General features: G+C 43.3%; 1 protein-coding gene across 3 annotated transcripts in view; it reads right to left on the reverse strand.

The window, feature by feature from the left end:
* Positions 1–9,871, reverse strand: part of ARHGEF6 (Rac/Cdc42 guanine nucleotide exchange factor 6) — a 91,550-nt gene extending 81,679 nt beyond the window's left edge. The window contains exon 1 of one of the 3 annotated variants that reach the window (XM_072125313.1): positions 9,536–9,871. In XM_072125313.1, coding sequence (XP_071981414.1) covers positions 9,536–9,700 — 165 coding nt within the window. In that variant the 5' untranslated portion in view covers positions 9,701–9,871. Of the gene's footprint in view, positions 1–1,525; positions 1,602–9,535 lie in introns of those variants that run through there. The other 2 variants (XM_072125314.1, XM_072125315.1) reach the window with 2 other exon arrangements.
* Between the last annotated feature and the right edge of the window lie 12,252 nt (positions 9,872–22,123).

Genomic DNA, 22,123 nt, shown 5'->3' on the forward strand with positions numbered 1-22,123 from the left:
TTCACACGCTGCAAGAATTCATATGCAGACGGCCTGGGTCCTATTCTTAGATGTCTTTGAGGCCAGGGCCTCCTCATAAGAGTCTATGGGAACGTGAAAAATACGGACAGCACATAAATGACACCCAGGTGTCATCCATGCTCCATCCGTATTTGCGAATCAGTTGGCATTATCATGGGGGGCGTTTGTCTTAAAGGAAATCTACCATTTGATTTCATGCATTATGAACCAAACATACCTTGAGAAGGCTGTAGCTACACTGATGCAGAAACATATCTTGTTTAATCCCTGAGCTGAGTGGTTTTGCTGAAAAAACAATTCTAAAATGATGATAATGAGGCTCTGTTGCTCCTATCGCTGCTCTGGCGCTTCTCCTCTTACCCTAATTATACACTGCTCCAGAGAATTCTGTATTCACTGTGTCGTCCCTGACAAGCAGAAGTAATCAATTTCTGATGTATGAGTCATCGAGTTCAGGTTGATTAGTCCTCTCTGGACCGTTCAGGAATCTCCGTTTAAAGGAAACCTACCACTTGTAGTGGCAGGTTTCTGATGGAAATACCGGGCACCAGCTCAGGGTGAGCTGGTGCCAGAGCTTATTTTCGTTAGTGTTTTAAACCGCGGTATCGCGGTTTAAAACACTTTTTAAACTTTATAGCCGGCGCAGGCAGGTACGCGCTCGGCGCTTACCATGCGCGCGGCTCTCATTCACTTCCTATGTAGCCGCGCGCACCGAGCTGGTGCCCGGTATTTCCATCAGAAACCTGCCACTACAAGTGGTAGGTTTCCTTTAACACAGCAGTCAGTATGCACCCAGCTTTCCCAAGGTCCTGAATTTTATATATTGTTTTTTGAGCAAAACCACTCGGATCAGGGATTAAACAAGATATGCACCTGCATTAGTGTAGCTACAGCATTCTCAAGGTATGTTTGGTTCATCCATTGTCTCCAGCATGAGAACAACACATGTTCCAGTGTTTTTAGTCCAACTATGAGTCTCCGTTCTGTAACATTAGTGTAGGAGTTGTAGGCTGACATGGTTATCACAAGTTCGTTTGTACATTCAGCCTATTCATAGTACATCTTTTTCAACTTCATGTCACAACACATTTCAGCTATCACCCAGCTTTCCCAGATCCCTGAATGACATCTCTGTTAACGCAGTGATACATGATAAAGGGATGTGGCTGCATAACCATGTAGATCAATCCTTGAATGGTTGAAATCCAGTCATCTCAGTTGTCACAGATTATCCCAGCTTTCCCAGGAACAGATAAAACTATGTACAGCGCATTACAATTTACAATAACTATGTTAAGCTGTAGACATTTGGTATTAGGCACAGCCCCTCTATACATAGGTCCTATACACCCCACAGTGCACACTGCCCACACATCTCATATGTACGTATAGCAGAGCTGAGTTTGTCAGTCTGATCCATGACCTATTCCTCGTAACGTGACACCTCTGCAAAGTCAACACACAAAAGATATGAAGAATAAAGCCACGAGAGGCATCCACTGACCTTGTATGTGGCAGTCTGTGGGACAGAGCAGCCTTCGGTGCAGCAAACTACAGTGTATACATTCACTGACAGGAAGAGAAAGCAAACTGGGTTGGAAAATTCCTCTGACCAATGAGAAAGTCACAGAGAACTCACCAATTGCAGTTTCTAGCAATCTACCAATGAGGGAGGGTCTTCTATCCGCAGCTCCAGGAAGGAGGCATGGGGAAGGAACACAAGAATGATACAATGTATCACTGGGACTATACATCCCCCTCATGTTATACACTGTATCACTGGGACTATACATCTGCCTCATGTTATACACTGTATCACTGGGACTATACATCCCCCTCATGTTATACACTGTATCACTGGGACTATACATCCGCCTCATGTTATACACTGTATCACTGGGACTATACATCCACCTCATGTTATACACTGTATCACTGGGACTATACATCCCCTCATGTTATACACTGTATCACTGGGACTATACATCCCCTCATGTTATACACTGTATCACTGGGACTATACATCTCGCCTCATGTTATACACTGTATCACTGGAACTATACATCGGCCTCATGTTATACACTGTATCACTGGGACTATACATCCCCCTCATGTTATACACTGTATCACTGGGACTATACATCGGCCTCATGTTATACACTGTATCACAGGGACTATACATCCCCCTCATGTTATACACTGTATCACTGGGACTATACATCCCCCTCATGTTATACAATGCATCACTGGGACTATACACTCACCGGCCACTTTATTAGGTACACCTGTCCAACTGCTCGTTAACACTTAATTTCTAATCAGCCAATCACATGGTGGCAACTCAGTGCATTTAGGCATGTAGACATGGTCAAGACAATCTCCTGCAGTTCAAACCGAGCATCAGTATGGGGAAGAAAGGTGATTTGATGCCTTTGAACGTGGCATGGTTGTTGGTGCCAGAAGGACTGGTCTGAGTATTTGAGAAACTGTTGATCTACTGGGATTTTCATGCACAACCATCTCTAGGGTTTACAGAGAATGGTCCGAAAAAGAAAAAACATCCAGTGAGCGGCAGTTCTGTGGGCGGAAATGCCTTGTTGATGCCAGAGGTCAGAGGCAAGGCAACAGTGACTCAAATCGCCACCCGTTACAACCAAGGTAGGCAGAAGAGCATCTCTGAACGCACAGTATGTCGAACTTTGAGGCAGATGGGCTACAGCAGCAGAAGACCACACCGGGTGCCACTCCTTTCAGCTAAGAACAGGAAACTGAGGCTACAATTTGCACAAGCTCATTGAAATTGGACAGTAGAAGATTGGAAAAACGTTGCCTGGTCTGATGAGTCTCGATTTCTGCTGCGACATTCGGATGGTAGGGTCAGAATTTGGCGTCAACAACATGAAAGCATGGATCCATCCTGCCTTGTATCAACGGTTCAGGCTGGTGGTGGTGGTGTCATGGTGTGGGGAATATTTTCTTGGCACTCTTTGGGCCCCTTGGTACCAATTGAGCATCGTAGCAACGCCACAGCCTACCTGAGTATTGTTGCTGACCATGTCCTTCCCTTTATGACCACAATGTACCCAACATCTGATGGCTACTTTCAGCAGGATAATGCGCCATGTCATAAAGCTGGAATCATCTCAGACTGGTTTCTTGAACATGACAATGAGTTCACTGTACTCAAATGGCCTCCACAGTCACCAGATCTCAATCCAATAGAGCATCTTTGGGATGTGGTGGAACGGGAGATTCGCATCATGGATGTGCAGCCGACAAATCTGCGGCAACTGTGTGATGCCATCATGTCAATATGGACCAAAATCTCTGAGGAATGCTTCCAGCACCTTGTTGAATCTATGCCACGAAGAATAGAGGCAGTTCTGAAGGCAAAAGGGGGTCCAACCCGTTACTAGCATGGTGTACCTAATAAAGTGGCCGTTGAGTGTACATCCCCCTCATGTTATACACTGTATCACTGGGACTATACATCGGCCTCATGTTATACACTGTATCACTGGGACTATACATCGGCCTCATGTTATACACTGTATCACTGGGACTATACATCGGCCTCATGTTATACACTGTATCACTGGGACTATACATCGGCCTCATGTTATACACTGTATCACTGGGACTATACATCGGCCTCATGTTATACACTGTATCAGTGGGACTATACATCGGCCTCATGTTATACACTGTATCACTGGGACTATACATCGGCCTCATGTTATACACTGTATCAGTGGGACTATACATCGGCCTCATGTTATACACTGTATCACTGGGACTATACATCCCCCTCATGTTATACACTGTATCACTGGGACTATACATCCCCCTCATGTTATACACTGTATCACTGGGACTATACATCCGCCTCATGTTATACACTGTATCACTGGGACTATACATCGGCCTCATGTTATACACTGTATCACTGGGACTATACATCGGCCTCATGTTATACACTGTATCACTGGGACTATACATCCCCCTCATGTTATACACTGTATCACTGGGACTATACATCCACCTCATGTTATACACTGTATCACTGGGACTATACATCCCCCTCATGTTATACACTGTATCACTGGGACTATACATCCGCCTCATGTTATACACTGTATCACTGGGACTATACATCCGCCTCATGTTATACACTGTATCACTGGGACTATACATCCCCCTCATGTTATACACTGTATCACTGGGACTATACATCCGCCTCATGTTATACACTGTATCACTGGGACTATACATCCCCCTCATGTTATACACTGTATCACTGGGACTATACATCCCCCTCATGTTATACACTGTATCACTGGGACTATACATCCGCCTCATGTTATACACTGTATCACTGGGACTATACATCCCCCTCATGTTATACACTGTATCACTGGGACTATACATCATTCTGCCTCATGTTATACACTGTATCACTGGGACTATACATCCCCCTCATGTTATACACTGTATCACTGGAACTATACATCGGCCTCATGTTATACACTGTATCACTGGGACTATACATCGGCCTCATGTTATACACTGTATCACTGGGACTATACATCCACCTCATGTTATACAATGTATCACTTCACATGCAGAAGGGGAAACAATGTGCGTATGAAGAACATAACCTGGGAATGACATGGAATTAGCAAGCCATCTATGTCAACATTTTCAGAAGTGGGCATGCTGGGATCTGTAGTTCCACATAGGCCAAAGCTTAAAGGACATCTACTATCAGATTTACTGATGGTAGATACCCTTAATGAAGTGCTTGTTATCTTGTCTAGGGGATGATCTTGTTTTTCTTTAATCCTGGGAGTCCTTTATTAAGCTAAAAAAAAATAACTTTATAAAATACTAGCTGTAGCTCCCGGTGTTGCCAGGGATAGTAAATAACTGCTCTTAGCTACAACAAAATAGAATGGGTTAAAAAATATTTTATATGTATCTATAGACCGTCTGAGTCACTGACCGTCCCTTTTTTATAAACTTTTTGGACATCTCAGCCACCTGCACTCTCATTCCAGTGGCTGTCTGTCTCTAGCACATGGTCTGTCTCTGGCACTCTCATTCCAGTGGCTGTCTGCCTCTAGCACATGGTCTGTCTCTGGCACTCTCATTCCAGTGGCTGTCTGTCTCTAGCACATGGTCTGTCTCTGGCACTCTCATTCCAGTGGCTGCCTGCTGCTGTCACTCTCATTCACTGGAGCGTCTTTTGCCTCTACCCTTCATCGTCCCGCTGGCAGAGCCGCAGACAGTACGTGACGTCACCTTTAAAGGAAATTGACGGACGTTGATGCTGTCAGCTTCAATGAAAAAACATAAGTTAGTCCCTGCAAACACAGAGAACAGGCAGCAGCCGACGGCCTGTGAAGAAAGAGGAGTGCCTGGACGGCCCCCTAATGAATAAGCCGGACCGCTGGTCTGTGGATCGGACATATAAGTATGTTATATTAGTGATATTAGTAAAGCCAGGGTTATGAAATGGACTGCTTTCGAGAGGGGCTGGGGAGTAGATTTAGTAGGTATGTTTGGATGGGGGCAATAATTTGTGGTGACAGGTCCTCTTTAATAGATATTTCTTTATTGCTGTAGCTATAGGGTGAATGTATCTGTATTTACAGTATCTATGCTAAGAGGATAATTTTTACATTGGGCCTTCTCTGCGCATGCGCTGAACACATTCCTCTGAAAATCTAGGAGAAGATAGTGTGAGATTTATCATACGCGGTGCTTCTGTGGCCATCAGCAATTCTACGCCAGGCCGTGCATAGCATAGAGTTATGCCACAGCCTGTGAACTTATGAGAAGTTTGCTGGTGCGCAGACGTGGGGCGGGAACACCTTGCGCGGGCCCACTCCACCGCGGGCTACCATTCTTCACACCCACGTGGCATATTGGGGAAAGTGGTGTACAAGCTCTGATAAAACCCCCCTATAGTCCTAATCTTCATTATACTACCAGTATTCTATAAAACTGTAGTATAAATGACGTCACAATGTAAAGACTACACTAGGGAATTGTAAGAAGTATATGGTATAAAATGGGAACATGGCACCAGGCCAGACACGGGCTCATGATCAGGGGTGCGCCAGTACAAGACATCTCTTCTGGTATAATACTTCCGGTAAAATGTTGGTTAAAGGGTTAATCATTCCTGGTTTTTAACCCCGTCTTCAGTTTTTCCTTCTTCTGCTTGTATGAGAGCAGATTGTATTGTAGCCGCGCGGGAAGCCGTCCAGCACTGTATTTAGATGAGGAATGTAGAGGCCGGGTCCTCGCCATCACAGCGAAGGAGGAGCTGACGTCCAGATTGCAGAACGTGTTTAATCAAACACCATGTGGCTTTGTGTAAAATCCGACTTCCTCCTTTGTGCAGATGCACATTGTCCTAGCTGCAGTCTCTTAATGTACCACGTTATAAGAGAGACTATTAGGCCCCATTCATAAGGTCCTGTAACCTATAGCCATAGTATTTGCCATCCATTCAGTACACAAGTGTTCCTCCAATATTTTACAAAGGATCCTATGTGTACATGGACGCCGTGCTACAGATACAGCCACGAGAGACAACAGCGCCATATGGCAGTGCATGGGGTACATACTGCACCTACCATCTGAATATATCAAAAGATTTATCCGATGACTGAAGGCAATGAATACACCGCTGTATAGATACATCACATATGTTACCATAGGGTCCCATTAAATTATTTTCGGGGCGCTGCAGTTCTTCCCTGTTGAAATATATATAATAAAAGAAGATGTCTATACAGTAGACACTAGGAGCTCACCCTATACACTCTCCATGGGTAGGGGGGAGGTTATCATGGCTTCTATGCCAGCTTTCCACTTGATGTATTCGGCAGGACACAGGTAGCATGGGCAGCGGCGTAACTAGAAGCTGATGGGCCCAAGTGCAAAGTCTGTGCCAGGCCCCCGACTATAATGTAGGGTTTATCGTAATAGTCTTCTCATATGGGAAAGTGACACCATAAGGGTCCCCTAAACCTCTGGGGCCCGGGTGCGACCGCAACCTCTGCACCCCCTCAAGTTACACCCCTGAGCATGGGCTTTATCATACACGGACGCACAAGCACCTGCATGATAAATTCTCCCCTGGGTTGTGCTATACATAGGAGTCCATTGGGAAGTCCTTATCTGTGCTAAAGCTATACCTGTAGACCTAATCATACAAAGGTCAATTCCTGGATAGGACCACTCACCAGGATTCTAACCCCACATTAAGCAAGAAATTGAGTGAATTAAATACAAAATATGCTAAAAGTTCTCCTGTACACCAATCTATTAAACTCTGCCTGCTGTATAACTTGCTTTCTGCTGATAGGACACTATGTACAAATGTTCAACTCCAGCTACTCTATAACATACCGCCTGCAGATAGGACACTATATGCAATATTTTCAACAACTCCTGCTCTTTAAAATGATGTCTGCAGATAGCACACTGTATACAATATGCTGTTCCTTCTGCTTTATAACATGTTGCCTTCAAATAGGACACTGTATGCAACCTGCTCTGCATCTAATGCTCTATAATAAGCCACCTGCAGGACACTATTCTCAGCTTCACCTATATGGTATGGTTGTTGCAGATAAGAAACTATGTAAAACTGATCAGTTGATCTATAACAAGCTGCTTGGAGATAGGACACTATGTACAATGCATCAGTTGCTGCTGCTCTATAACATGCTGCCTGCAGATAGGACACTATGTACAATGCATCAGTTGCTGCTGCTCTATAACATGCTGCCTGCAGATAGGACACTATGTACAATGCATCAGTTGCTGCTGCTCTATAACATGCTGCCTGCAGATAGGACACTATGTACAATGCATCAGTTGCTGCTGTTCTATAACATGCTGCCTGCAGATAGGACACTATGTACAATGGATCAGTTGCCGCTGCTCTATAACATGCTGCCTGCAGATAGGACACTATGTACAATGGATCAGTTGCTGCTCTAAAACATGCTGCCTGCAGATAGGTCACTATGTACAATGGATCAGTTGCCGCTGCTCTATAACATGCTGCCTGCAGATAGGACACTATGTACAATGGATCAGTTGCCGCTGCTCTATAACATGCTGTCTGCAGATAGGACACTATGTACAATGGATCAGTTGCTGCTCTAAAACATGCTGCCTGCAGATAGGTCACTATGTACAATGGATCAGTTGCTGCTGCTCTATAACATGCTGCCTGCAGATAGGACACTATGTACAATGGATCAGTTGCTGCTGCTCTATAACATGCTGCCTGCAGATAGGTCACTATGTACAATGGATCAGTTGCCGCTGCTCTATAACATGCTGCCTGCAGATAGGACACTATGTACAATGGATCAGTTGCTGCTGCTCTAAAACATGCTGCCTGCAGATAGGTCACTATGTACAATGGATCAGTTGCCGCTGCTCTATAACATGCTGTCTGCAGATAGGACACTATGTACAATGGATCGGTTGCTGCTGCTCTATAACATGCTGCCTGCAGATAGGACACTATATGTCAACTGTACAGCTCCTCCTGCTCCATAACATGCTCTATAACATGCCTGATGATAATACTCTATATACAGATATATAGGACACTATGTACAACACTTTCCCTGTTCTATAACATACTCTCTTGGGTTATCTATATCAATTCATCATACAGTAGTCCAGACTATTATACCAGCCATTTGTATAAAACAATAAAAAAAACATTCTTAAAATGTGTTAATCATTAAAACTAGTGTAAACTATGTGCCTTATTCCGCTACTTGTTGTAATGTGTGTTCTGGGGAATTTGAGGATATTGGACATTGAAGAATTCATGGGGTGTGTTCAGGAATGTGTCCTTATTGGGTTAATACTTGCACAAACATAGTTCTCACAATTCAGTACAAGCTTCCTGACTTTTTCTGCCATGGGCAATGCACAAAACATATAAGTCACACATAACAGCACACTTAAAGGGACGGTAATGCATAAAACATATAAGTCACACATAACAGCACACTTAAAGGGACGGTAATGCATAAAACATATAAGTCACACATAACAGCACACTTAAAGGGACGGTAACACATGTCAGCCTGACTGTAGAGTTTGTATTTTGCACATGTCTTGTCTCATGATCGCCTCCTTATCTCATGTATCTCCTGCCCTGATCATCTCCTGATACACTAACATGTGGCTGAATATTAGTAGGAGCTTTGGGGTCCCTTTAAATCTTACCCTAAGGTTTGAAAGTCCTGTATAACTTTCCTCAGTCTGAACAGCTGCCTATTGCTTCTACAAGAACCGCAGTTCCCGCTGAGAGTTGTAGTTCCTGGAAGTTGTCCCCCCCCACCTGGGACTTCATCTCCCCTCATCAGGGCGTTTCCCTCTGTCTCGCAGCCCCATACCCCAGCAATATAGATGAATATTCAGGGTATATAGCGCAGCCTCCACATGCAGGGGTTAACCCCATGCTTACCTTGTCTACAGATCCAGGCAGCAGCCGGCTCATCAGCCTGCACAGCACCACCCCATCCTTTAGGGAGCACTTTAGGAAGTCCTGGGGGTCACAGATGTTCTTCTTGGGGGAGTTGAGGACCCCCAGAGAGATGAGCCAGGTGACAGTCTGCTCCTCAGGGTTCATGGCTGTGCTGCTGGGGCTGGATGACTGTAATGTAGCCACATCCTGATTACATCTCAGGCTTCTTCCTTTTTCTGTGCTGTAGCAGCAAACACAGGAAGCTGCTCTGGTGTCAGCCACTAGTGTACACAGGGGGGACTCCAGGGACAGGCTGACTATGACGAGTCTGTGCCTGGGAAAGCTGGGTGGCGACTAGTAACAGTGGAGGCACTCAGCTTTCCTGGAATCCTGAGTGACAGTATCTCTTCACAACTAATTAGTGGAGTCTAAGTAACTTGACAATGGGCGGATTTTAAGCCTGGGGTTTAAAGCGCTCCTTACATTTGTGGCAACTCTAATGATGGCCATAATGGTTATCCAGCTTTCCCAGGATCAGATAGAATACAGGAAACAACTTATATTTGGATGGTGGAAGTGATTGTAAGAGGAGTTTGAAGGAGAAGGTGAACTCCGGCGGCGACACCTGCAGGAAATTGGACGCACGATGTTAGTGAATCGTGCCGGACCCGAATCCTCGTCAGACAACGCACCGCGGGATCGCGACTGGACCGGGTAAGTAAATCTGCCCCAATGTGTTGTGTCGCTTTTTTGACGCATTCAAAAGCCTTCAACCTTGATCACATGTTGAAGTAATATTGTGTTTCCATTGGATTTGCGAAAATGCAATGTTACTTCAACATGATCGAGGCTGAAGCCTTTTGAATGCCTCAAAAACGCATCAAAAAACGCAACAAAACGCATTGTGTGAATGCACCATTAAGCTATTTTAGCCACAATCCTTTGGCTGATAACACACGTGGTCATTCAAGTTGCTTTTTTCCATAGCATTTTTGATTCCCATCTTAGATGCTAGTGATGGGAAACTCTGGCTCTTCTTATTGATCTGGCTCATTAGGCACCGCTCACCAATAAGAGCCGGCTCTTCTGGCTCCTGAACGGCTCTATATTAAATGTACAATAGGGAGCCACAGGCCAAAAAGAAACCCCTCTCCACGCTACTGTTAACGCAATTTAACAGGGTCAAAGGGGGGAGGTTACCCAAATAGGGGGGGGGGTTCTGCACACCAATCTAAAGATGCCTCTTTGGCAAAATCAAGAAGTCACCATGATGTTCTGGGCCACATGGAGAGCAAAGGAAATCCAAGAATGCATAGAGTCCGCCATAACAACCTCAAATGGCAGAGGGTGATAGCACTGATCGCGGGTGTTACCGGTAAGTCTTTGCTGCATAGTGCTGTGTCGTTGATCGCCTCTGGCAACGTTGCCGACGGCTTAAAAAAGATGGCGGCGAATGGGCAACGCCATCTTGCCGAGGATCGTCGCTCCCCATGACGTCGTACCGGCTATGGAGAGGGCTTAAGTATCTCCAGGCCAGTCAGGAATGGTCACAGAGTTGTTCTGCAGCCTCTGCTTTGTTTTTTTAGCTGTGTGCTTAGGGTCATTAGTCCAGATTTATTAAAGCTGCTGCACCAGTTTTCTGTGCAGGTTCTTTTCAGTGCAAACTTCTAATACATGAACCTATGTCCCTGTCTCCTTAATGGTCCATTATGCATCAACATGGCTCCAGCACTTTTCCACATAGTCTTGGTCTATCCATATTCTACTCTATACAGATCTTGGGTTCTTGTTACCTGTATGCTTTTCTCCCCCCCCCCCCCCCCCTGGTTCCTCTATGTTTTATTGTTTTTTAACGATACAGAAGCTGGTTATGTATAAAAAAAAAATTCTGCCTTGATCTATTGTAAGGCATTTTCCTATGTTTTTCAAACAATAAAACCTTGTTGAAACGAAACTGCTTGTACATGTATTTATAAAATGTTCACAACACAAAACAAAATTCTGCACTGAAATGGGCGTTTCGGTGCACAGTCGAACCGTGTGCCACATTTAATATGCAAAGTCTGAGAGAAGTGCCGCACACCCTATATTAAAGGTGCACCAAAAAAAGTGGCACACTCAGGACAGTGCAGGGGGCGCCAGACTCATGCAGAACGTGCGCCACAATTCATGAATCTGGTGCCTCCTGCACAGTACACAGGCAAACCTCACACAATGCAGTTTGCACTGTTTTTAATAAATGTGGGACACTGTCTTGTTGGAAGGTGAAGGTTTTCATCCAGGATATCTCTGTACTTGGCCGCATTCATCTTTCCTTCTATTACACCCAGTGGTCCTGTCCCTGCCCCCATAGCATGATGCTGCCCCCACCATGTGTCACTGCTGGGATTGTATTTGGCAGGTAATGAGCAGCTCCTGGTTTTCTCCACCGCTTAGAATTAACACCAAAAAGTTCAATCTTCATCCCATCAGACCAGAGAATCTTATTTCTCATAGTCTGGGATCCTTCATGTGTTTTGCACACTGTATGCGGCTTTCCTATGTCTTACACTGATGAGCGGCTTCCATCGACAGACTCCGCCATAAAGCCCCGACTGGTGGAGGCTGCAGTGTTGGACACTTTGTGAAACTTTCTCCCATCTCCCTACTGCATCTATGGAGCTCAGACACAGTGATCTTGGGGTTCTTCTTTACCTCTCTCACCAAGGCTCTCGGTTTCTTAGTTTGGCTGGACGGACAGGTGGAGGAAGAGTTGTGGTAGTTCCAAACTTTATCCATTTAAGGATTATGGAGGTCACTGTGCTTTTAGGAAACTTGAAAATTCTTTTGTAACCTTGGCCAGATATGTGGCTTGCCATAATTCTGTCTCTGAGCTCCTTGGGCAGTTCCTTAGATATGATTCTCACATGCTGTGACATGCACTATGAGCTGTGAGGGTGCAGTCACACGTTTACCGCATGCATGCTTTTAGCTGAAGAGTGATTTGCCTAATTAAACAGCTGTTCACATGTGTGTTTAAAAAACACAACCGCTAATGCATTAACACATGTGTTAACATTGCGGTTAATGCATGCGTTTCTTAACAGTGTTAACATTTGCGTTTTACTACCATTTTGGGGACTGTACGAACTTTTGATCATGTTTTATACAATTTTTGGCGTATAAAATGGCAAAAAATTGGTGTTTCGGACACTTGGGGGCTATTTTCCATTACGGGGTTTACCGCTGGAACTTTTGGGAAGTAATGATACCTAATCGCGTTTATGATTTTGTTTATTTTTATATCAGTTCTAGGAAAGTGGTGATTTAAAATTTAAAATTTTTTTACATTAATTTTTAGTACTTTTTAGGCCCCCAAAAGTATTTTATTCATAAAGGCTCCAGACTGCCATGGGAACGGATTGTTGTTCATCGATGATATCACAGGGAGCAAGGATCCTTTCCAATATGTTTGCATCTATGCACAGGTAAATAGTTAGCACCCACGATTGGTGTAAATGGTGGGTGTTGGCTGCTTATCTTAATAAAGTTTGACAAGCCAGGTATCTTTTAAAAAAAACTTTAAAAAATAAGCTAATTGTGTGCGTCATACAGGCATTCCAGGCTAATAATTATGCACTCCTCCAGCGTGATACCTCCTCTCCCCTGCTGGAGCCCGGTGACGCCATGCAGGAGGCGTGCACAATTATATATAAGGGTGCTCTGTGTACAGAAGGCGTCCAGGCTAATGATAATGCACACCGACAGGGAGATACTCACCTCCTCTCCCCTGCTGGAGCCTGGTGATCTCATGCAGGAGGCGTGCACAATTATATATAAGGGTGCTCTGTGTACATCACGTAGGCGCTCCAGGTTAATAATTATGCACCCCTCCAGCATGATACTTACCTGGAGGAAGTGAGTATCATGCTGGAGGAGTGCATAATTATTAGCCTGGAGCGCCTACGTGATGTACACAGAGCACCCTTATATATAATTATGCACCCCTCCACCATGATACTCACATCCTCTCCCCTGCTGGAGCCGGTGACCTCATGCAGGAGGCGTGCATAATTATATATAAGGGTGCTCTGTGTACATCACATAGGCGCTCCAGGCTAATAATAATGCACACCTCCAGGGAGAAACTCACTTCCTTTCCCCTGCTGGAGCCTGGTGACCTCATGCAGGAGGCGTGCATAATTATACATAAGGATGCAATGTGTACATCAGACAGGCTATATATATATATATATATATATATATATATACTGCCTCTACTCTATCTGCACAGGGTATGATTAACTAGGATGTCCATAGCCGTATGGCAGTCATGAAAGGGTTATTCTCGATTTATCTTTTTGAGGATTCAACATAATTAAAATAACATTTTGATACTAATTATTACATGTTGAATGGTGATTTAAATACTGTAGTTATTTTATTTTTACTTATTGAGTTATTATTGGTACAAGGCACTAAAATACTGGGAGAGTTTTTTTTATTTTTTTAAATTAGGCCAACAAGACTTTGTACTGGGATTTCCAGATATAAATTACTATGGAAATCAGGAACAAACATGTGATCAGGTGTTTCCAGGTTTTGACATTGATTGATTATTTAGATAGTGGTTAAGGTCTTGGCACCAGCTGTTTGGATGACAGTTATCTTCATAGAGAAACATAGGGCATGGTGCCATATTCCGGGGAAAGATAGGACATCCCTGGTATGCAGGGATATCTATAGCCAGTAAAGGTGATCACATGAAATCACAGCATGCCTGCATGGAGAGAAGTAGAAGTCCATGGAAGCTGCTGTGAATTCATCAGATAAATGCATGCTGTAGTTTGCTAATGTTAGGAGGCTAAAGGACCTGAGATGATGTCACCCTGGTCCAGGGGTCCCCAAACTTTTTACATAGGGGGCCGTTCATTGTCCCTCTCAGACCGTTGGAGGGCCGGATAAATAGCGGTACATGTGACCGCATCTGTAATACACTGCCCCCCCCCCTCAATTAATTATTTAATATACTGCACCCCCTTGTGAACTATTTTATATACTGGCCTAATGAATTAATTAATTGGGTCAATTAATTATTGAATATGCTGCCCCCCTATTAATTACTAGACTGTCCCTCATAATTAATTATTACCTATGCCCTCCCTCCACCATTAATTATTTCCTATGCTGCCCCTCCACCATTAGTTATTTTATATGTCCCCCCCCCACCATTAGTTATTTTATATGTCCCCCCCCACCATTAGTTATTTTATATGTCCCCCCCCACCATTAGTTATTTTATATGTTCCTCCCCCCACTATTAGTTATTATATACGTCCCCCCACCATTAGTTATTTTATATGTCCCCCCCCCACCATTAGTTATTTTATATGTCCCCCCCCCACCATTAGTTATTTTATATGTCCCCCCCACCATTAGTTATTTTATGTCCCCCCCCCACCATTAGTTATTTTATATGTCCCCCCCCACCATTAGTTATTTTATATGTCCCCCCCCACCATTAGTTATTTTATATGATGCTCCCATAATGAATTATTTCATATATTAGGGCCCTCCGCTGGCACAATGTTTTTACTGCCACTTAAAAAAAAAATCCTATACTTACCTCTGGCTCCTGCGTCTTCTTTCTTCTTGCGGCTGCCGGACAGGAAAAGGTGCGCGGCCGCGTGATGACGTCATCACGCGGCCGCACATGCAGGTTCAAAGAGCGATGTGCGCCGGGGTGGTTTTCCAGCCACATCGCTCAACCTGCAATAATAGTGCTCGAGCGGCCGGAAACGGCCGCATCGAGCACTATACAGTGGCGGGCAGGAGCTTCCTGTCCAGACGGACTGAAGCCCCTGCCCGACTGCCGGAGGGCTGCCGGGGCCGCATAGAAATGGTTCGCGGGCCGTAGTTTGGGGACCCCTGCCCTGGTCACACGACATTACTGCTGCATGCAGAAAAGGCACGGTGAGGAGACAGCCACAACCCCTTGACTCGGTATAGCTATCCCTGGATACCAGGTAAAATTGTAAACTTGATTACATGGGGTTGTGAGGTAAATATTTTTTAGCTAAATGAAGGGTGTCAGTTAGTTACTAGGGCTCTATGGGAACCTGCCACTCGCTGTGTATGTGAAATAAATGTGGTGACAGGTTATATTCAGTGTTATCTAAGTGAATTCCTTGGTTTCCACTCATTAACCTATATACAGGGATTTGTATTTTGCTGTGACCAGCATAACCAAGCCAGAACAATCTGGACTAGACATCTGCAATGTCCCTATGGCTACAGAATCCCAGGAGAAATGCACCAAACTTGCTGCTGTACAAAATCTGTGGGTCCTCAGTCCATGATGCACAGCAGGTACATCCGTCTCAGTATTAGTCCTCATTTCTATGGGCTCATACACAGCCTTGTGAGCGAGATGACTGTACAGCCGACTGCGGGTGACTACGAGGACATGCGCATGTAGCCTAAGTGCCTGCTTATATGTTCCGTTTTCAGATGCAGTTTTCGAAGCCCCAAGCAGGTGTGGATTATAATGGGTGAGAACATATCAATGAGAGGTGCTACTCCTCCTCCTCTTTTATCACTCCCGGTTTGGACATGATAAACTGCATCTGAAAAACTGAACATATGAACGCACCCTTAGGGCGTGGTCACACGGTGCGTTTTGGTTGTGTTTTCGCTGTGTTTTGAAACGCATTACAACAGCTAAGATGAGGTTATTTGCCTACTTATATTACTGTTAACATTTGCGCTTACAAAACGCAACATTACAGATGTGTTAACATAAACGTGATGTTAACAATGTTTTAACAAAGTGCAATTGTTAATGCATTAACACATGCGTTAACATCACATCTACACTGCATTTTGTAAATACAAATGTTAACAGTTAATGAATTAGGCAAATCACCTCATCACGCACCATGTGACCACGCCCTTACAGGTATTGTGTTACTACTGATTATTATGCAGGTCCTGATGTACTCCAGGCTCACTGAGGTTTATCATCGCCTCGGCCTTCCTTGACACTTGATATACATAACTTGCAGGAGGTGAAAAATATTGTAGATCAACCAAGTAAATAAAGTATAGTTTTCAAATGTTAAAAAAACAAAAATAGAAAAAAACTTTTGCACCTCCGAATTAAAAAAAATAAATACAAAAAAAACTGCCTCAATCTCTGTTACTCTCTAACGATACATCTAAATTTGCAAGATTTATGAAAATGTCTTTTAGGGCAATAGCAAAACCCATTCTTGATATTTTTCAGCTTTAACCACTTCCCGCCGATGCCCGTTTTCGATTGTTACGTTTCTGTTTTATGCTCTACTTCTTAAACCCCTACAGGAAGCAGCCAGTTTATAGCTTAAGGCTCCGCCCCATTTTTTTGGATTCTGACTTGCGTCGCTTTATATGGTTATAACCACTGTTACTTATCAAAACGATTGGGAGACTGTGTCGTCCCCACATTTTGTAAATTTTGGCTGATAAGTTTCGAGTTTATTTACAAAAAAAAGAAAAAAAATGAAAATTTTGAAAAATTTTCCATTTTCGAAATTCAAAATCATTGCATTTTCGGGCAGATAGATTTACCACCTAAATAAGTTGCTGAATAACATTTCCCATTTGTCTACTTTACATTTTCAGCATTTTTGAAATGTCTCGATAATTTATTTTGATGTCACACGGTTTACAAATTGAACATCGGTTTTCCTTATTTTCAGAATTGACTATTTTGCGGAAAAATACCTGTTTTGAATGAAATTTTAAATATTTAAGATTAAAAAAAAATCCTATATAACAACCCATTTTCAAATCTGCATCCATCAAGCTATCAGAAACAGCTTTTAGGAAGATTGTTAACCCCTTCAGATCTTCATAGTAATTCAATCACAATGGAGGCGAAATTTAGAATGGTCAAATTGTGCCGGTTATACGTTCATTTATCCCTAAAATTTACACATTTCCAAAAGATAAAACCTATGTTTCAATGTGTTATACGATTTCTCCTGAGTACAGAGACCCCTCTACATGTGGCCGTGACTTGTTTTATGGGCGCACAGCGAGGCGCAGAAGGGGAAGGTGGGAAAAAAATCTATCATTTTTGCATCGCCATCTTCTGAGTGGCTTAACATTTTAACTTTTTTGGCTATGGAGCTGGTTGATGGCTTTTTTTTTTGCCGGACATGTGATACTTTGCATCAGTATCATTCTGGAGGACACTTGTTTTTTTGAGAATTGCATTTTTGTGGAATTATATAGGTAAAAATCATAATTTTGGCAACTATTTGACAGTTTTTTTTTTACAGCATTCATTGTACGGGTTCAATAATTATTTACTTTTATTCTATGGGTTGTTACTATATAATGTGGGGTTTGTGTTATGATTTAGACTTTTTTGTGCATTATATGTCTCTTTATAGGTTATGGGGCTTATGGGCATTTTTACAGATTTACCATAGTAATGATCAGCACCCCCTGAAAACAGCACATGCGTGATCGTGGGGGAAAGTCCCCAGAATAGAAGTTAAAATGCCACGGTCACGCTGACCACGACATTTAACAGGTTAAACAGCCGCAATTAGAGCCCACTCCGACCGCAGGTGTTACTTGGGGATGTCAGTGGTAGATTACCATAACGCAAGGAAAAACAGACGATGGTGTGTGTAAAAATGATTGTGCAACAGTACCTACAGGACAGATCGCACGTATCTCTCCAACACCACAAAATGCAGAATGACATCTGTCATGACATAGATCAGTCATGACTTACATCATTGAAACTGGCCATTCTGCAATCAAATTGGTCCTGTGATGTCAGCAGGAGGGTGTCGCCTAGCGATCCCCACCCGCCCCTTGCAATCATCACGTTTCGCGAGACTGGGTGACATCACAAAACCAGGAAGCTAAGTCACTGCGCTCAGCGTCTGATGTATCAGACATGGAACGCCAACATGTTAAAAATCCATAATTTTTATTCATTTTTTCCATGAACAGAGCTTTAAGGGATTATTTTCTGTGTAACCAATTATACTTCCTAGTGGTTGTATTTAATATTCCATGCCGTGTACTGGGAAGTCGAATAAGATTCCAAAAATGCAATGAACTTGCCAAAAAAAACAAACAAACAAAAAAAAGCTTATGCATGTGTGCTCTAAATCAGTGATTTTCAACCTTTTTTGAGCCGCGGCACACTTTTTATACTTAGAAAATCCTGGGGCACACCACCAACCAAAATAGCACAAAATGACACTAAAACAGTCATAAAGGCCCCCTTTACTAATTAAAAAGCCCTCCTTTATTAATAAAAAGCCTAGCCTCCCTTTACTAATAAAAAAAAACACCCTAGCTTCCTTCCCATTACAAATAATAACCTTATATACTTACCCTTGATGTCTTCTTCCGCGTACCTTTACTCCTAATGGCGATCCACCCACCTTCTGTAGCTCCTGCACCGCGCGCCTCTGGTCACGTGAGCTACAGAAGATGGGGAGATCGCCGACGCAGGGCTTGTAGGTAAGCCTTGCAGATTGCTAAAATAACAGGAACTTAGAGGACATCGCTCATAAAGAGCTGAAAAGGCGGCATAGGACACGGGATGGAGTAGATGGGAGGAAGGACATGCCCCTTCTGTGGCCAGGGAATCTGATATATAAAGCTGAGTGTATACATGTATTTGTGTGTACGCTTAAAAGAACCTGCACCGTTCTGTTTACCATTGCCAAATTTTGCACAGCCGCTCTCTGCGACTAAGGGAACGTCAGACTCTATTGAATTGAAATCCTCACCCCCACACTTTTTGAAGAGACCTGGGCATTTGTAGCAGATTTTCATATAGTGGTTTAAAGGTGATAGCTCCTTTTCCGTGCCTCTTTAAAATTTTCTGCTGCTTTTTTAGGGAAACATAGGGCTTATTAAAAAGTAAAGACATTGCTGTAGACTCCGGACCTGCACCCGCTGATGTCAAAGAGTTCTATATGAGCTCCGATTAGTTACTATAGGCAATGACAACTTTTTTTCTTCAAATTTTTAGCTTTCACCTGTAACATGGCAATCTATTAGATGCACTAGCTCTGATTAACCCTTGAAGACTTGTGCCGGCTCTACTCCTCACTGCACCATGCTGCTTCAGCACTATGGAGTGGAGAAGCAGTAATACACGATTAGCACAGGAGTAGAATGACAGTAATGTCAAAAGTAGTCTCTGTACACTCAGGACCTGCGCCCGCTGATATAAAAATCCCAGTTTTGATCAGCAAAAAATATGCAGAGGAAATGTCACTTCTTCCCCTAGCTCCATCCCACATAATTCTACTTCACATTTGGTATTTCCAAAATGTTGGGTCTGATCTCTGGTGTTAAAGGGTCTATCCTCTGGCTCACAGGAGCAAGAGGTCCAATGGGGTGACAGGTACCTGTCTGCCCCCCCCCCCCCCCTTCCTGCTGTGGGAAGAGAACTGTGGCGAGTCAGTCAGGGAGCAGGGTTTAGGATGTTATTTAGCTGTAAAGCTGAAAAGATCAATCAAAATTGAGAGGCACAAAAGAACAAAAAGGATAAAGTTTTGTAGATTTGGTACTTTGGTTTATATAGGGATGTGGTGGGAGGGTTATGAGTGCATCATGTACCACAGGGGCGGAAGATCAGGACTGCTGCATTATTACCAGACTTCTCATTATCTAGCAACTATTAGCTGCACACTTTCAGAGGCCACTATAAGGCAGGGTAACTGGTTAACACCGATACATTCATTGCCCATTCATTGAGAAGGTGTGACATCTTGTATGCCAATTACAGTAAATGCAACACATTTATAAGGCAGAAGCTTCTTTTGACACTGGAAAAATACAAAAACCAGACTAATTGAATGGAGAATATTTTATTGAAACACCAACATGAATGTTAGAATGTAAACGAATTGACTACAGAATAACTACCAGATATCAGGGTCACTTCAACCCTGGCTGTCCCAGGAGGTCTTGCTTAAAGTTTAAGGGAACCTACTATTGTTTGACAGCTTATCCACAGAAATCCTAAAACTGGGATACACCTTAGTGCTGTGCATTCTGGACAACTGCCTGTTACTGAAAGATCTCCAATTCTAGAAAGGAACTCTTGGTAAAACCTCTGTCTATCAACTGCATGAACGGCCATTCATCTCTAGATGAAACACTCCACCAGTCTTAAGTCAAGTTATTCATGAAATATCTAGTTTATGTCAAAAGAATTCAGCTAATTTACAGAATGCAGTGTCTGCCATATCGCAGATAAGATGCACAATGCCATTTACAGGAACTCCTGGCCCAGAAGGCAGGAGGTGGTAGTTTTAGATTAGGAAAGTGGTACCCCCTGGTTAACAGTAACCATTCACTTCTGACATGCCTGCAAACACTTATTCACTTAGCCACCGATTGCTGCTAATATGAGATCTGTGTCCCACATTTAACTTTTATTCCTCCACTCAAAGTTGAGGTGGGAAAACTCATACATGCAGCCATGCTCCCTCCACCTCCTCACCACTAGCCTGCTAATTCTAGAAGTGTGCACTTAAAAAGGGTTGTTCCCAGCATTTCAGCAAATGTTATTGTTTGTATAATGAAAAGTTATAGAAAGTATATTGGAAAATTGTATATCAATTCCTCAGTTTTCTAGAAATCCATTTGCTCACATTCTATAGAAAGCTTCCATGTTCTCTTCCAGTGGACAGAAACCTGACCATGGTCACACAGGTGCACTGCTCGTTATATGAGAGTAATCAGAGCTGTGTGATAAAACGAGCCGTGCACCAGTATCACCATCGTCAGATTTCTGGCCACTGAAAGTAAACAAACTTTCTATAGAAAGTTAGCAAAAGATGAGAAATCGATACAGAAATTTGTACATTTTTCATCACGCAAACAATTACATTAATTTGCTGGAATGAGAATACCCTTTTAGTAGTCAAATATGCAAAGTTTTCCAGGATGGCATAAAGAAAAGCATGCCTCTTTTAGTGGTTGACTTTAAGGCAGCTCCCTTGACATCCAGCATGACCAACAAGAGGCCTTATGACATGTGGGATTAGAATCAAACCAGTGTATTTATACCAGAAGAAACAGACATCCCCCTTCCCCTATAGACAGCGCTGTTTCAACCTTATTGGGTCTCAGTACAGCTTAGGGAACAGGTTTGGCTAAATGAGAGGCTTGTGACTAGTGTCGGGAAGCAAGTTCTCCTTACAGAGATGGCCAAGTAAGGCATGGGGTCAGTCTCTTCCTTCTGGAATAGATTGACTGGTTTGGTTTTACTCCCACATGTCAGAAGGCCTCCTGTAGGTCATGCTTTATGTTTTCCTTATCCCATCCTTGAAAACTGCACTTAAGAGGCACAGAAACCAGTTCACAGGGCAGGAATGGATGTTGGAGCCAAGGGGGAGAGACTATAGACAGCACAGTCCTATTGCTGTCTATACTTGGAAGCTTTTAATTTCCTCAGGATCTTGATCTGCATCACATGACCAGTAATCAAGATGTGTCAACAGGAGGACATTTAATTTCTATGGTAGCCATGATGTGAGAAACATCCTGTCTATAAAGACTTGGCATTACCATAACGGC

Source organism: Engystomops pustulosus, chromosome 9, assembly GCF_040894005.1.
Source record: "Engystomops pustulosus chromosome 9, aEngPut4.maternal, whole genome shotgun sequence".
NCBI classification, from domain to species: Eukaryota; Metazoa; Chordata; class Amphibia; order Anura; family Leptodactylidae; genus Engystomops; species Engystomops pustulosus.